At 39.9% G+C, this 17494-nt stretch overlaps 1 protein-coding gene across 1 annotated transcript in view; it reads right to left on the bottom strand.

Annotated features, from left to right (window-relative positions):
* The window catches only part of THBS4 (thrombospondin 4), a 46227-nt gene extending 28992 nt beyond the window's left edge, over window positions 1-17235 (bottom strand). The window contains exons 1-2 of the mRNA XM_019728193.3: window positions 16931-17235; window positions 10847-11050 (exon numbers count right to left, since the gene is read on the bottom strand). Of these exons, the coding sequence (XP_019583752.2) occupies window positions 10847-11050; window positions 16931-17018 (292 nt within the window). The 5' untranslated portion in view covers window positions 17019-17235. The remainder of the gene's footprint in view (window positions 1-10846; window positions 11051-16930) is intronic.
* Window positions 17236-17494: the final 259 nt, after the last annotated feature.

Below are 17494 nucleotides of genomic sequence, written 5' to 3'. Positions count from 1 at the left end.
AAAAAGATGCTCAAATTCACTAGCTATATTCACTTATAAGGGAAATGCAAATCAAAACCACAATGACATACCACCTCACACCTGTTAAAATGGCTATTATGAATAATATAAGAAAAAACAAGTGTTAGGATGTGGAAAGGAACTCTTGTACACTGCTGGTGGGAATGTAAATTGGTACAGCCACTGTGGAAAACAGTATGGAGGGTCCTCAAAAAATTAAGACTAGAGCTACCACGTGACCCAGCAATCCCACTTCTGGATATCTACCTGAAAACTTTGGAAACATTTGTTTGTAAAGTCATATGTACCACTATGTTCTTTGCAGCATTTTTCATAGTAGCCAAGGCATGGAAACAACCTAAGTGTCCTTCGGTGGATGACTGGGTAAAGAAGATGTCATACATATATAAGGGAATACTATTCAGCCATAAAAAAGGACAAAATACTGCCATTTGGGACAACATGGATCAATTGTGAGAGTACCATATTAAGTGAAGTAAGTCAGATGGAAAAGGAGAAGAACCATATAATTTCATTCATGTGTGGGATATAAACAGAAAGTAAAAAACAAACCAACAAAACAAACAAATTCATAGACACAGACAACAGTATGGTGGTTACCAGAGGGGAAGGGTGTGGGAGGAGGATGAAGAGGGTAAAGGGGGTCAAATATATGGTGACAGAAGGAGATTAGAGTGGGTGGTGGGTACACAAGACAATATACAGATGATAGAATTGTACACTTGTAACTTATATAACGTTATTAACCAATGTTACCCCCTTAAATTTAACTGGAAAAAACATAAAAAGACATTCCCAGTATTTTGTTGAGTGAAAAAAGGTTGTAAGTCAGTATAGTTTCATTTAGGAAAATAATACATGTGTATGTATATATGTATATATGCATATATATAAAATTAGAAGGACATATGTCAATGTTAATCTGCTCATTGCTGTGTGCTTAGATGATGTATTTTTTCTCTTGCCTATCTTCATTGTCTCATTTTTCTACACGAAACCTGTATTACTTTTATAATACAAAAAAGTAAAACAGAAATGAATTACACACATATACCCAAAAGGTGCTTCTCTCAATCTGCACGATTTGCAGCAAGTAATTCGGATCATCTTTCCTCAGGTCCCTGTTTTGTAGTGTAAATGCCAACTTGGTGCTGCCCCATGGAGTAGCCAGCCAGGAATACCTGCTTATGTTGCTGTCTTGCCAAAGAAAAGAATCACTACTGTGCAACTTGAAGGCTTTCTCCACATGACACTTTCTCGGTTGATGTTCACACCCCTTTAAGCTCTGACTAGATTTAAGCTTCCATTTGACCATGGCTGGCGAGGGCCAGCTGGCATCAGGTTCTGCGACGTTCGGAGATGCCAGGAGGAGTCAGACAAAAGCTCTCTTCCACCTACGTGGTCACCACCACTTGCTTACTGAGAGAAAAGAACTGATAAGACCTGGCAGGACAGATTGGCTAGACTCTAGAACAATACTATGTTTCCTGAAGTAAAATATCGAGGACTTAAATAACTATGGTAGGAAGAGAAAGAAAATAGTGGGATGGAGGAAAATAAACATGAATTAAAATTCTTGAGGTCTTTTAAATATGGGATAGAACAGAATTTTTACCCCTTTATTTAAAATTGTTAAGAATTTACAATAGTAACTGCATGGCTGGAAATTAGAGGTGTATAAAATACCCAAAAGAAGGAGAAATTGAACCCAAACAGGCATTCATTACATTTTTTAAACTTCTATGTCTTTATTTTTTCCAAATACCTGGAGTTTTTACAGGTCATAAAAATACCACTTGGACCACCAAACTTCAATTAGGTCACAGACACATATACTCAATATCTCCTTATTCTCATGACAGCTACAACCTCTGTTCCTCATATTAACAATTTCAGAGGATACACAGAGTGGCTTAAAACAAATACTCTTGTTTTTGTTCCCCAAACTGAGATTTCTGTGGAATTCAAAGGAAGCATATTTTCACAGGCATCTTGCCTGCTTTTAACAGACCTTCCAGGGCATGTGAGCCATGATTTATTTTCATAGCTGAACAGCTAAGTTTAATTTATAAATACAGAACCTAGTGGAGTACTTTACACATAACAGGTGCACATTAAATGTTGTGAATATGAACTTACAATGAATAACTAAATGATTGCATTTAAAGCTTTTCACATAAAATATAAAAAGTTTAGAGAGTGGCAATTCAACATTTATTGCAGGTAGCAAAACCTACTATTGTGTTCATGCTGCCATTTAAGGGTACTTCTGCCTTGCTCTGTGCTGCAATGAACACTGAAATGACAAATTCCTTATGCTCCTAGATCTCGTGACAATAGCAAGAAGAAGAAAAAAGGAAAAGAAGAATTATGGAAACTTCCATCTTCACAGTGTCTGTTAGCAGAAATATTATCAAGTGCTTTGACATTTACCATTCTTCATACTTGATCCAATAATTCTTGTTTCTCTTATGGCTTCCATTTTTCATTTTTCTTTTTTATTGCAAATTCCTTACTTCAGTGCTTCTATACTTATTTCATCTTCAGAGCAGTAAGACTACCCCAGAGGGCAGACAGGCACCTGCTCAGAAAACTCAACATTTTCACATCAGTCATACAGAGTCCAGAAACAGCCTAAAGCTCTGGCCCAGAGCTTGCAGCCTGCTGGGTGACCTTCTCCAGAAGCAGCACCATCAGAGTGGAGACAACAGACATGGTTCCCTCTTCTCTCTGGCCCCCCTTTCCGAGTGATCACCTCATCCTATCTTAGCCCAGCACACACACATAGCAGAGGGATCAAACCAGAGGACAAAATACTACAGAACGAGACAATCATTTCCCCTTCTGGAGGAGTGACAAGCCGGTGTCCTGAGATTGGTAGGCATGGTCTTCTCCTGGGTCTCCCACATCTCCGCATGCCTCCTGGAGCATCTCTCTCAGGAAAACAACTCTTGTTTCTTTAGCTGTGGCATATTCAGTTCTCTTGCAACCTTTGCATTCACCACGAACTGAAACAAGTTTGCTTGGTGATTTCGTCCTAGCTCTCTCCCTCGGCCCATACAAAGAACTCTGCTCATCTGATAGAGCTGAAGGCTGTAGATCTTCAAATGGCGTTTCTGCCTCTACCCTGTTCCATCTCTGGGTTGCTTTGTCAGATTTCTGACTCACCTTCCTACTTAAGTCTCTTTCTGCAGTTTTTCTGGACAACTGGAGCTTCTTAGAGGACTCTTCTGACCAAGTTATTGCCTTCTCAAATCAACCCAGGAACAAGCAAATGAACTCCTTTAAGAGCTCCCTAGTGGGTCCTAAATAATGCCTGCATTCCTTACCCCAGGACTAACCCCAACCTTCTGCCACCTTCATGACTCTCCATGCTGCCGATGCCCAGCCAAGCTAAACAACTTGTTCTAGGTTTTCACCCCTCTCTAGCTTTCTCCAGCCTGCCTCATCCTGTTCTTCCTGTGTGGAATGTTTTCTTCTCCATAGCTGTCCATTGCTACACATCTGAAGCGAATATTCAGCTCAAATGCACCCCACTCCCTGGAGTCTTCCTTCTTCCCCATGCTTGAAAGTTATATGTCTCATTTATAGTCCCATAACACTTTCTTGGAACTTTTCCATGATTCAAATTCCAGTTACGGCTCAGATACTTAATAGCAAAACTAACAAGCCTAGGGTCACGTAACTGTGTCCACTTCTTAAGCTTCTAAATGGAGTGTTAAGAAGCTGTTTTTCCTACTTCATTTTGATTTCAGTGGTAGTCAAATAAGAAAATGCAAAACTATAAACTGCTATACAAATGTAGGCATTAGTATATCTATTTGTGTTTATTTCTCTTATCTTCTCTACTAGAGCATAAACTCTAGGGATCTATTTCTTACTAATTTTCCCATGTACCATAGCATCAGAGAGCACCAAATACAACTATTTATTGCACACAAAAAATAGAGTATCACATGTTCACTCTGATATTTTAAAAACTACAGTCTTTTTAAAAATGTGGGGGGCAGGTATCTTTTGGTTTATTTACCTAAATCCTTTCCTTCTAACCTTAGCACCTTCGTGTACTTGATAATTTGGGGCCAGATTTTATGGCTACATTCCCATGCCTCGGTATCAAGCTAACATAGGAACCACACAGCTCGGCCTGGTTAAATACCATCTCAGTGACAGGCAGGAGATGAAAAAGCAAACCCAAGCAATAAAGATTTGAAATATTGCTATCTTGGGGAAGAATTTCCAAAGAGTTCTTTTTTTTTTTTTTTTAAACGGACCCGGTAGTCAAAAATATTATGATGTGTTGAATGTCAAAGCAATGAAGCAGTGTCAGCTTTAAAGAACTGGAAATTATATTTTGTCTGCTTGGGCAAAGGAGTTCAGAGTGACCTGGCCTGCAGGCAGCAAACTCGGGAAGGTAGCACTCTCTGCTTTGCTTGGCAAATGGCTTTGCTCTTTGGCACTTTTAAATATATGATGAAAGCCATTGGTGTCAACCTTTCCTCTCCTTTTAAAATAATTGTATATTTCAAAAAGCTTTATTGCCATTAATGTCTCTTGTGATGGATATTCTTGTTTGTCTTTGCTTATTTATCTTTATGCCCTATACTCTAGGTCTTTGTAACTTTAGCGCTTTGGAAATATATAAAAAGCAAATCATCAAATTGCTTTTCCTGTAAGTATTCTGGGTAACTCCCAGGTGTGATAAATGTAGTTTGTGTGGTTCAAAATTTTCTTACAGTGGTTTGAAAAAATGCAGTTTACAGAGTGTACACACACACACACACACACACACACACACACACACACTCACAGAGAGCGCAAAGAAATCATCCACTGAAAGGAAGCACAGTAATTATATTAAGCATCTGCAGCAGGCTTTATATTTTGAGGAATTATGAGACTCATCACTGTACACAACTATCTTGTGGATGAAAAAGCAGGGAGTATGCACAGAATCCGAAGGTCATGTTATAGGAGAGAGTTGCAAAGCAATTTCTTAAGTGCCCACGGAACCTCTCTAGCCTTGGAAGAGCCACAGAATATTAGCATTATAAGTTATCCAGCTTAATATCTCATTTCACAAATTCCTTCAATACAAATGCAGCCTCTACCAGCACATTTCCAGTAACAAGGAACTCATTACTTTGTGGAGAAAACCATTTCAGTTTTGGATTGCTCTCCAAGATTTTCCTAATATAGAGCCAGTATTTGTTTCCTCTCCCTTCCACCAGTGGGTCCTCATTTTACTCTTCAGAGCTATAGACAGATTTAGTCTTATCCTCAATCTGAATGATAGTCTTCAAATAGTTTAAGGCAACTTTTACCTCTCTTTCTCTTCCGTCTGGCTCCTTTATTTCTCCAATTCCTTTAATTTTTTGACTTATGATGCAGTAAACAATAAGTTCAGAGGGGTGCTGTTTTGGTGACTCTCAAGGTAATCTCTGACTTGATGGTGTCCCCATGAAATGTGTCCAGGAATAGACACGAGATTCCAGATGTGGGCTGGACAATTCAGAGTGCAGTCGGACTATTAGCTCCCTTCATCTGGCCACATGCATGCATTAACAAAGCCTATAATTTAAGGAGCTTTATAAAACCATTGCATCACTGTATCTGTTTGTTCATTCAGCAAATATTTTTGAGCAACGACTATGTGAGGCATTGTGATCAACAATGATTTGTCCTTAATGTTGGTGACTAGAACCCTTAGGATAGATCTCCCACATCCTGTATTTCTGCAATTTCCTTCTCATGCCTAGATGATGAATTTACATTTATTCCTGTTAAATTTTATCTGACTGGTGGTGGCATATCATGTCATCCTGGTAGGTCCTTATAAATCTTGATGATGGCATCCAATATGTTCTACTGTCTTTTTCAGCTTTGTACCAATTGCAAACATGATAAAATACTGTCTATGTCTTCACCTAAGTCACTAAGAAGTTGAAGAGTTCAATGCCCAAGATAGAGCCTTGTCAAAAACCACCAGATAATTTGCTATAAGGCAACCTACCAACTCCTAACAGTACTATTTATGTAGCTCACTTTTAAAATGTTATTCAGAAGGGTATAATGAGTAACTTAATAAAATTCTTTTCTGAAGTCGAGATACATTATATTCATAGCATCTTTTTGCTCTATCAGTGTAGAGACTTTACTTACAAAAAAAGTTTGGCATGACTTATTTTTAGTAAACCTATTTGTCTTCAAATAATCCTAGCTTTCTTTTCTAGGTAATCCTAAAATACATGAATAATAATCTAACCCTCTTGGGGTCTGTCCTAAAGTTCACTAAACTCTTTCCATTTTCTGCATATGACCAATTTAAAATTGAGTTCATTCAAAGGCACCTCATAAGAATATTGTGAAAGTTAAAAGGGAAAATGAGTGTTGAGCATTTAGCACAGTCCTGATACACTGTCAGGGTTCCATAAATATTATTACTGTTTGAGGCACCTCATTTTTTTGCCATTCATTATTGGGTTCAGAATTCTAATTTTTAAACTCTTTCATCTCTCTCAAGCTGTATCTCTCTTTAGGCCACAGGCTTCAGAACCACTACTCTGAACTATCTGACATAAGATACCTTCAGGCTAAGGAGCTTGCCTGACTCTTTCCAGTCATTACTGCAAATTCTTGGGGTTCCCTTAATTTCCACAGCACCAAGTTGTTCTTCTGTGGTGATCAAATTAACTAAAGAAGCAGTTCTTCTCATTTGCTTTTTCTAAAAGGTTAAAGCTTTCATCAAGGCAAGCCAAGAAGAGTTCACCAAATCATCACTGTCTTTGGAAGATAGTTACCTAAACAGTAGAGAGATATCTATCTACCGCTACACTGCCACCTCCATCTCCCTCTCTCTCTCTCTCCCTCCTTCCCCAGCTCCCCTCCCTTCCTGCTGTCCTTTTCTTCCTCCCCTCCCTCCCTCCCTCCCTTCTTTATATAAGAATCTGACATTTTTACTGAGCATCACAGTCTAAAAAAAGTTATTATACTTTATATAATTCACTTCTTGCAATCAACCTGTGAGGCGGCTATTATCTCACTTTAGAGATCGTAATTAAAGCTAAGAGCGATTCAGACATATAGTCACAGTGACACAGTTGTTAAGGTTTTAACTGTGACTCACATGCAGATACTAACTGGAAAGTTGCCTCTATTCCAGATATGACAAAAGCATCAACCATATCTTCTATCCAGTCAGATTGTTTCTATAGAATGCCTATTTTTATCAAGGTTATACCACCTATATTACTAATAATCTGATAGATAATTTTTACCAGAAATACTACCTATATTTCTTAAATATCCTCATCTTAATTGTCAACATTCATTCATTCAAAAATGAATCGGAGCTTACTACATGTCAGATATTGTATACTTCCAAAATTTCCATAATAGTGTGTGTCTTCTTTAACAAACAAATCTACTCTTCTCGGCCTCTACTTATTCTATTCAATCCGTTCAGGAGCCACTTTTATGTACAAGGCCCTGTGCTAGGTGCTGAAACAAAGGTGAGTTAAGGGATGCTCAGTCCCTGCCTTCAGGGAGCTTACAACCTTGTGAAGAGAAAACCTAGAAGTAATTCGAGTACTAAGACAATCAAAGATCAGTGCCTTCCATAGAGGTACAAAGTAATATAAGGAAAGATGTCAGGAACTTGAGATGAGTTTTGAATGTGTGGGATTTTGGCATTTGGAGATGGTGCAGGGCATGTACCAAGGGGAGCACAGGGCAAGAGGATGGAGAAGGAAAGACAGCATGGGTGGGTCCAGGGAACGGTAGCCAGTCCATCTAGCTGAAGTAAAGGCTGCATGGAGGGCTGGAAGGAGAGATAAATTGGAAAGGTTGGTTGGGGGTCATGCAGTGGAAAACCCTGAATGCACAGATGGGGTGTTTGTTTATATCTTATTCAGTTTGGAATGGGGAGCCATGAAAGGTCTCTGAGGTGAGCATAACTTGATCCCAGCTATGCTTTATAAACAGTAATGAAGCTGCCGTGGGTAGGATGACGTGGAGCAGAGCGCTCAGTGGTAAAGTAATTCTTGGCAGTCTTCATGGGATACACTTCAGTTTGTTATAGGAGCTCACCTAGGGCCCAGACAATCAAATCTCTCACTGTCTGTGAAGTCACTCTCTCCCAAATCATGGCCTTCAATGCAGGGAAAGATGGGTCCTATTTCCTAGTCAGATGTTTTAAGTCAGTAGAGATACATCTGAATTTCTTCTGACTGTTTCACTTTTTCCATGCAAATCCAGAGAACAGGAGATCAGCTAAGCCTTCCCAGTTGAGTAATGACAGGGACTCACCTTCCAGGAAGATGATTCTCCCCCCACCCCCCACAAATTATGTCAGGTCTGTATGGCCACCACTGAGTACCTCAACGGGGTGTCACAACTATATACCAGGTCTTTTCCTTGGACCTTTTTCTTGTCTCACAGCACCTTTCCTTGTCCCAGTCAGAATGGGTTGCTCCTCTTTCCTAGAACTTCCAGATTCACCAACGACGGTAAATCTCTGTACTTTTTCCTATTGCTCCAGTGAAACTTCCCTATGTCAAATTCTTCATCTCTATGAACTCTAATACCAGTATAAATTCCTTTGTTTCCTGAGAATTTTCATTTCCTGATTCTTTTTAGATTATTAAAAAAAAAATTTTTCCCCCCCTAAGAGCTATTTGTCTCCTCCAATAGGTTGGAGGATGCAGAGGTGTTTATCATTCCTCTCATTTTCTCCTCTAACATGGTGATCAGCTGGGATTTACAACTGAATCACATGATGGGTGATTCTTCGAAGGAAACATACTAACAAGTCCCTTACCTATCCATCTACCTGCCCATATATCTAGCATTACCCCTGCTTATTAAAATTTACAGTAAGAATTAGTTTAGTGGAAGTGCTTCCTATGTTTCTAGGTAACAGACTTTCCACAATGGGTTCACACATACTGGCCAAGAGGGTGAGATTCAGTGAGGGTGAAATGCTAGAAGCAGAGTTTTTCACTCTACAGAGGGCCTTTTAGCCACTAAGCTGAATGAGCTAAAAGAAAAATCTTCCATGCATCTAAAATAGACAGTTTAGTGCAAAGCTACTGATCTTTAGATGAAGGGTGGTTTTTACAGATCACAAACTGAGTAGCTATATTAGTAGAAGATGATATTCCTTCAATAGATGCGAGGCAAAATGGGGCTGATTCAAGACAGAGAGATGGGCAAAATTACCTTCTACCAGGGTTGGAGGTGGGGCAAAGGGAGAAGGAAAGGGAGCAGGAGCGATGTCCCCAGACGCTCTTCATTATGTGAAACCTCACCACAGACCCCAAAGAGCTGTGAGACACACAGATAGAGAAAGCAGACTTGTGAGTGGGGTGGGAGTAGGGGAGGAGGATGTTGGAACTTGACATAGGAGGGGTTAAAAATCCCATTCCTTCTTGCTTTTAATTCTATAGTCCTATGAAAGCTAAGAATTGGGAATGTTTTTCAGCAACTAATGCCTGCTGAGTAGCTAAGTGTTCAATCACAATTAGAATCTAAGAGTCTGGAGCACTGTTATTACATGTTTCCCCAAAAATAAGACCTAGCCGGACAATCAGCTCTAATGCGTCTTTTGGAGAAAACATTAATATATTATATTATACTATATTATATTATGCTGGATCTTATAGTAGAATAAGAATATTAATGTTTGCTCCAAAAGACGCATTAGAGCTGATTGCCTGGCTACGTCTTATTTTTGGGGCAACACGGTATCCATGTTCTTTGTAAAGCAAACTGAAATAAATATAAAATCTAGTTGGAAGGACTGGTCCTCTTTCTTTTATTAAAAGCATGAGGCAGCATGAAGACGTAACTGTCATATTCCTCAATAAGCAGGAACAGGTGTTGTCCCCAGGGTACCGGCAGAGGGGAAGGAGACGACAAAAGAACGATCTTTTTCTTTGGGAGTCATTTTTTGTAGCAACTCATTTTGACAGTGAAACATTTGACAGCAAAGGGACCAAACAGGTGACAGACTTGTGTAAACTGGCACAAAACAGGTGGAAAAGAGATCTGTTCATTTAATTCTATTGGTTGAGGTATAGTCTCTCCATTAAGTCCAGAAAGGTGCTTACAAAGCTAGGAGTTAGGTTTGCTCAGCCACATGCTTCCAAGTTAACATCAAATGGTGTGGTGGTTAAGCGCTGAATATTTGTGGTCCCCGCCCCAAATTCCTATGTTGAACTCCTACCTCTCAATGAGATGGTATTAGAGTGGGCTTTCAGGGGGTAATGAGATATAAATTAGGTAAGAAAGGTAGGACACCCCATCATGGCATTAGTGTTCTTATAAGAAAAGGAAGACAAAAAGCGCGCTCTCTCTCCACTGGCATGCGCTGAGGAGAGGCCATATGAGGACCCAGTTTCTCATTTGGAACTGAAACTGCTGGCACCTTGATCTTGGACCTACCAGCTTCCAGAACTGTGAGAAATAAACATCTGTTGTTTAAGCCACCCCGTCTAAGGTATTTGTTATAGCAGCCGGAGCTGACTAAGATAGCGGCCTAACTGTCCTGGGTCCTATCCCTTCCAGAACTGGATCCAGAACAACATGAGGGACAATGTCAAAGAACATTTTCACCACACGCAGTCCTTCATTTTTCTCTCCCAATATCAACTCACGCTCCCTAGATAGGTAAATATACAATTAGAAGAATTCGGTATTGAAAACTGAAATGAATAGTGGCTGAGACTAAAATTGTACAAGAGAACCATCTTCTGAAAAGTAGATCCCAAATCCTGGAACAGAAAAAGAGGATTTCCAAGAAAATGATGTATGCAAATTTGCTTACCTTTGTTTAAGCGTCCCATCACAGTAAATTCAAAGTATTTGCTATTGTCAGTTGAAGAGTAAAGGCCGAAGATGGTGGCTGAACTTTTAGTCTGCAGCTTGAACGTGGAGATCACATAGAGCTCATTCAGGGTGGGGTCTGTCAGGATTGGCTGTAAGGCACCTGGGTTCAGCCTCTGGCTGGAGGATGGCAGAAGGTCAAAGACTGGGGAGGAAGGGGAGAGAGGGGTCATCAGCAAAAGATTTAACTTTGGGGTAAACATGCTTTTTTTGAGGGGGGACAATTTGACATTAAGCTATGAGGTAATGTATACTAACATGGTAATTATTTTTCAACATTGCCGAATTCCTTGGTTCTTCCTTATTACTCTTACAGGGGCTGAACATTTGAACCAGAAGAAATATAGCACAGTATTTATCACTATGTTACAGCCCCCAAGAGAAGACTAAGTTTTCAAATCCAAAATTGCATTTGGCTGAAGAAGTGGCTCTGAAAATGCCCACTGGGAAAAGCACTGAAGGATTAAAGTACAAGGGGACAGGTGAGAGCATCCAAGTCATTGCTTTTCTTATGTCCTCAAGTAGTGAATTTCTGGGGTCCCTGGGGTTACTCATACACCTCTTGGGCCAGAGCCAATTATATTTTCCTGGTCAATGATAAATGACATAGGAACACAGCAGAAATCATGGATGTGGTGGGAGATAAAGTGTCAGAAAAACAATTCACTACCTTTGTGAGACCTAAGTGTTCCCTTTGGACATTTACAGTTCTTCAGTATTTCTCTGTTAAAACATCCCAAATGCAGAAACAAAACAAAACAAAGTGGTCTCTATTTCTTGACTGTACCTGACATAGAGTTGGTGTACAAAAACTAGAATCTGCATTTGTATAAATTGCTTTTGATCAAGCTACCAGCACTTTCTCTCCAACTTTGTAATATCTAAGAAAGCTACGAGAGAGTACATCCAGAGTTATTTAAAAGGAAATGGCCAAATTTGGGTCATATTCACTAGAAGCTACTTAGTATTTCTGTTGGTTTATGCAAATATTGCTTGAACAATTCCACAGCCTGCATGAACTTCAGCCTCTGAGCTGTCTCCTGGATACAATAATCTGGTTACTAAAAGCGTAATAGTACTCATAATTTATAAAGAGCTGTTAAAAATCAATAAAATAAGCATCCTTATGGAAAAATGCGCAAAGAACATGAAAAAGCCATTTACAGAAAAGAGTTACAATGGCAAAGATATATATATATACACACACACACACACATACATACACATATATAAATATAAATGTTTATATGTTTAACTAATGATGAAGGAATCGCTAACTTAAACAATAAGGTATTTTCACATCAAAATTGGAAAAACAATAAATACAATAAATAATACCTAACTGTTAATGAGGGTTCAGGGAAATGGGAACTCATATACTGGTGGGTAAGGTTTAAATGAGTATAAGCATTTTGAAGACAGTTTAAATAACAGTATCAAAGGCTCTAAGACAAACATGCTTTTTGATTCAGCAATTCTACATACAGGAATTTACCCTAAGGAAATAATGGATAACATGATAAATTATTTGGGTACAATGATATTCACCCCCAGTGGTAATTCTAGAATTTCTATTTTGGAAGGAGTTATGTCAAAATCTAATTGTAAGAGGTGGGAAATCTGAAGCTCTGTTGGCACAGCACTTTGTTACGAAAAGAAAGTGTCCTCAGCGGAGAAAGAAGGACTTGATAGAGATTAAGGGGATTTTAGCCATCCAAAGCCAACCTGTGGCACTGCAACTGTTCAGCAATTACTATTTGTAATATCAAAACACTGGAAACAACTTATAGTAGAGCCCTGGATAAGTAAATTTTGGTCCTTCCAAAAAGTAGAATACTATCTATTACAAAGGTAATGTAGCTAAACACTTATAGATATGGAAAGATGTTGATATTAAGTGGAAAAAAAGATTATAAAACTATACATATAACAGGATTCCATTTGAAATATATACTTGCATAGAAAAATATTTGAAAGACAACATAACAAAATGCTATGAATAGTAGCTATCTCTGGGTTGTATAATTATAAATTTTTAAATATTCTTTTGCTTATCCAATTTTCTATTTTTTACAATAAACAGGTATGGCTTTTGTAATAAGAAAAATAAAGTAATACCTAGTTATTCAAAAACCTAGTTATTCAAGATTGTCTACTCTTTTTAAAAGACAATCTATCTTCAGAGTGAATCTATAGTGTTTCTTTTATATGTTCCAAATCTTACACAATAATGAATTTACTACTAGAAGTGCTGGAAAGAAGAGTATTATGTTCCTTCTAGCACCCCACATTCCCCAAACATGAAGAGTGCTGCCTACTATACTTCAAAAGAGAAATAGAATTTTTAAATGTCCAGAGAATTGGAAATTCCACCAGTGAGGGCAAAAGGAAATAAGGCAATATGTTTAAAAGTTCCATTCAGAACAAGGCATCTTCAGAAAAGAGATGTGTCTTTAAGGCATGGAAACTGCATTCAAAGCCAAACTCAAGAATTCCTGATTCTTGCTTTGACTATGATCATTTCCATAATTTAGCTCAAGCTAAATTTACCGTACTTCAATCTGTATGGTTTGTCTAATCTGCTGGCTTCTCTCTCAAGAGGCAGAATTGGCATTAGTTAGTAATGAATTTGGAGAGTGTTTTGAAATGGAAATGAGACACTACAATTTTCTATGAATGTTATTACATTTTAGTAATAGCGCTAGAATCTAAGCACAACCTTCTAGTATTAGAGGTGAAATTACTGCTACCAATGAGCCCTACTACCATGGTATGAAAATCAAATGCATACTAATAAGATTAGCAAGGCTAGCTCAGAGGAGAAAGGAGATAAGCAAATTATCCAATCAAGCTGATAATCCCAAGAGTAATTATCTCAACATTAAGTATCTATCAGAAACTTAACTTAATCAGATAATCTACGGCAACTATATTAACCGGATAATTTAGGTAGTATGGCCTGATTTCAAGTCTCCATAAAACAGGCGGCTCTGTCTAAGGAGAAGCAAAATCCATACCAGTAGAACACTAGAAAGTTGCATGTTTAAATGTCAGAAATTCATATAACACAAAATAGTATACCCATACATTCAAACCTGCCAAATAATGTCTGCAATAAGAAAACTTTTGAATTCTGTTTGTAAAAAAGCTTCCTTTCTTACACCAACGGCCACAAAAGCAAAAGTAAACAAAAGCTTCTGCACAGCAAAGGAAACCATCAACAAAATGAAAAGGTAACCTACTGAATGGGAAAAAATATTTGCAAATCATGTACCCAAAAAGGGTTTAATATCCAAAATATATAAAGAACTCATACAATTCAATAGCAAAAAATTAAATAAATAAATAAAACCCAAACAATCTGATTTAAAAATAAGCAGATCTGAATACATTTTTTCCACAGATGACATACACATGGTCAATGGGTACATGTGAAGATGCTCAAGATCATTAATCAAATGTAAATCAAAACCACAATGAACTATTACTTCACACCTGTTAGAATGTCTAATTAAAAAGTTAAGAAACACCAAGAGTTGGTGGGGATGTGGAAAAAAGGGAACACTTGTACACTGTTGGTAAGAATGTAAATTGGTATAGTCACTATGGAAAACAGTACGGAGGTTCCTCAAAAAAATTTAAAAATAGGGGTGGCCGGATGGCTCAGTTGGTTAGAGCGAAAGCACTCACCAACAAGGTTGCCGGTTGAACTCCTGCATGGGAATGTGGGCTGTGCCTCCTGAAATTAAAGAATGAAAACGGAGACTGGACTTGGAGCTGAGCTGCACCCTCCACAACTAGATTGAAGGATAACGACTTGGAGCCGATGGGCCCTGGAGAAACACACTGTTCCCCAATATTCCCCAATGAAATTTATATTTTTAAAAAAGGTGAAAAATTAGTATTTGGGGAAAAAAATTAAAACTAGGACCACCATATGATCCAGCAATTCTACTTCTGGGCATTTATCAAAAAACAAACAGAAAAACACTAACTTGAAAAGATATATAAACCCCCATGTTCACGGCAGCATTATTTATAATAGCCAAGATATGGAAATAACCTAAGTGTCCATAAGATAGATGAATGGATAAAGAAAATATGATACAAATGCTACATGCACACACACACACACATACACACACACAAATACATATATACAATGGAATATTATTCAGCCATAAAAAGGATGAAACTTCCCACTTGTGACATGATGGCATATGCTAAGTGAAATAAGTCAGACAGAGAAAGGCAAATACTGCATGATCTCACTTACATATGGAATCTAAAAAAAAAATTAAAAAAACAAGCTCATGGATAGAGAATAGATCGGTGGCTGCCAAAGGTGGCAGTTGGGCAAAATGGATGAAGGGGGTCAAAAGGTACAAACTTCCAGTTATAAATAAATCATTGGGATGTAATGTACAGCATAACAATAATTAATAATACTGTATTGCATGTTTGAAAGTTGCCAAGAGAGTAGATCTCAAAAGTTCTCATCATATGAAAAAAATTTCTGTAACTATATGAGGTGATGGACGTTTACTTACTGTGGTGATCATTGCACAATATATACATACTGTGTTTCCCCGAAAATAAGACCTAACCGGAAAATAAGCCCTAGCATGATTTTTCAGGATGCTCGTGATATAAAATAAGCCCTACCATATTTCCCCAAAAATAAGACTGGGTCTTATATTAATTTTTGCTCCAAAAGACGCATTAGGGCTTATTTCATATTACGAGCATCCTGAAAAATCATGCTAGGGCTTATTTTCCGGTTAGGTCTTATTTTTGGGGAAACATGGTATTGAATCATGCACACTTAAACTAATATAACACTACATGTCAACTATTTTAAAGGAATAAAAGTTTTCTTTCTTACCTTCCTAGAAACAAGGTCACAGGGAATAAATATTGTAGACTACAGTATTTCAAATATGTCAACCCAAAGTAAAAGTAGTACCGTACCCTCCTGAAACCACAATTCTGGTTGCTTGGTTTGGAATCAAAATGAGTTATTTGGCGAAATGCAAAGTTTAAATGGGTGATTACTGCAATGGGAGGGAAAGGGATTTGAGAACGCCCTCACAGGCATTCTTCATTCTGACTATATGAGAAATAACTTCAAGTTGTGTGTTCTCGTCCAGCTTTATTTCCTTAGTCGGTAGTAAATCAACCTGGGCACCAATTTAAAACAGATGAAGGTCATCATTGGATAGCGAGTTAGAGCCCTAAGGTCTTGCTTAAATATTTTTTTTCCTTTTGGCCTTTACAAAAATTCCTGTTTAAGCTTAAGTGCTTTCTGCCCAACGGCTATTTTCACCCCATCTCACAAAGGGGCTTGAGACTTATCCAGGTGTCTTTTCAATTACTGTATTTATCGAATTTTTACTTCTTCATAGAGAAAGACGGATTCCTGTTCTATTTATCTCAGGAATCAAGAGATCAAGCCAACTCCCTCAGGAGGTTTTGGGATTGAAGCAAATTTAGCGCAGAGAAAGATGAGTGGCAGGGCAAATGGGGTAATCCTGCGCCTTTCTCGGGGTGGTCGGTGTCAGACTTTGTAGGCAAACAGAGCTCCAGCCGCCTCGAAGGATTTAGGGAGGAAGGGGAGAGGGGAGCTGCGGCCAGACAGCCTCAGGGGACAAAACCCGGGTTACACTCTACCTCAGACGGGGCATGTTAGAATTCTGGGGCAGTGTAGTCAGCTTTGAAGTTAAAGCCCACGTATTTGCATAGACTGAAAATAAGTGTTGCACCTCACAAACTACTGTTTAGGGAATTGGTCTCATCGCAGGATAATCGAATCTCAGAAATGCTACTCTAATCACGGCTTCCAATCACAGTATGCTTTGGCTCGGGTCCCCGAGGGACAGAGAGGTGCCGAGCGAGGCCACAGGAGCCAAGGGCGCGCTGAACTGATCCCCCCCCCCCCCACTTGCCCCAGCGGAGCGCGGACAGCGGTCTCTGTGCAAACGGAGCCCGGGGCCCGCTGTCCTCGCCGCAGCTCGAGCCCACTTACCCTGGGGGGTGGCCTGGGCGCCGTCCCCCAGACAGGGCTGCAGGGCCAGGTGTAGCAGCAGAAAGGCGGCTCCACGCGGGGACAGCATGTTGGCTCTTCCTGCTCCCCGCGGGTGCCCGCGAGCGACGGCAGCTTTGGCTCTGCCTCAGTGTCCCCAGGCGGCGCGCTGTGTCTGGGTGGGGCCCCTCGCTGGCGGCGCAGGTGAAGGGTGCGCGGCGCGGGGAAGGCGCGAGGCTGGAGTCCGCGGCTGCCGTCGGGGGCGGCACTCTCGTCCTGGCGCTGCACACAGCTGGTGCGCTTGCTGCAGGGCTGGGAGGCCGCCGCCCGGCGCTTTATGGCCGGACCGGCCCCGGGGCGGGGGAGGGCCGAGGCCGGGGCGGCCCCCTTGGCTGGGATCCTTTTTTGCCGGGAAGAGTAGGGGCGGCCGGAGCGGGGAGCCTGGGAGGCGGAGAAGGAGGCGTGAGTGTGGGGGCGCACAGGAGCCCCGAACCGACCTGGTTCTCGGGTGGGCGTGTAGGCAGTCCAGGACGGCGAGGGGGCTTAGGAGCGGGGAAGAGAGGGTGA

The sequence above is a fragment of the Rhinolophus sinicus genome, chromosome 3 (genome assembly GCF_057876585.1).
Source record: "Rhinolophus sinicus isolate RSI-liver-muscle chromosome 3, RSI-T2T, whole genome shotgun sequence".
Taxonomy (NCBI): Eukaryota; Metazoa; Chordata; class Mammalia; order Chiroptera; family Rhinolophidae; genus Rhinolophus; species Rhinolophus sinicus.
The sequence above is the reverse complement of the archived record's forward strand: the minus strand, read 5'-3'. Positions and strand labels throughout refer to the sequence as shown.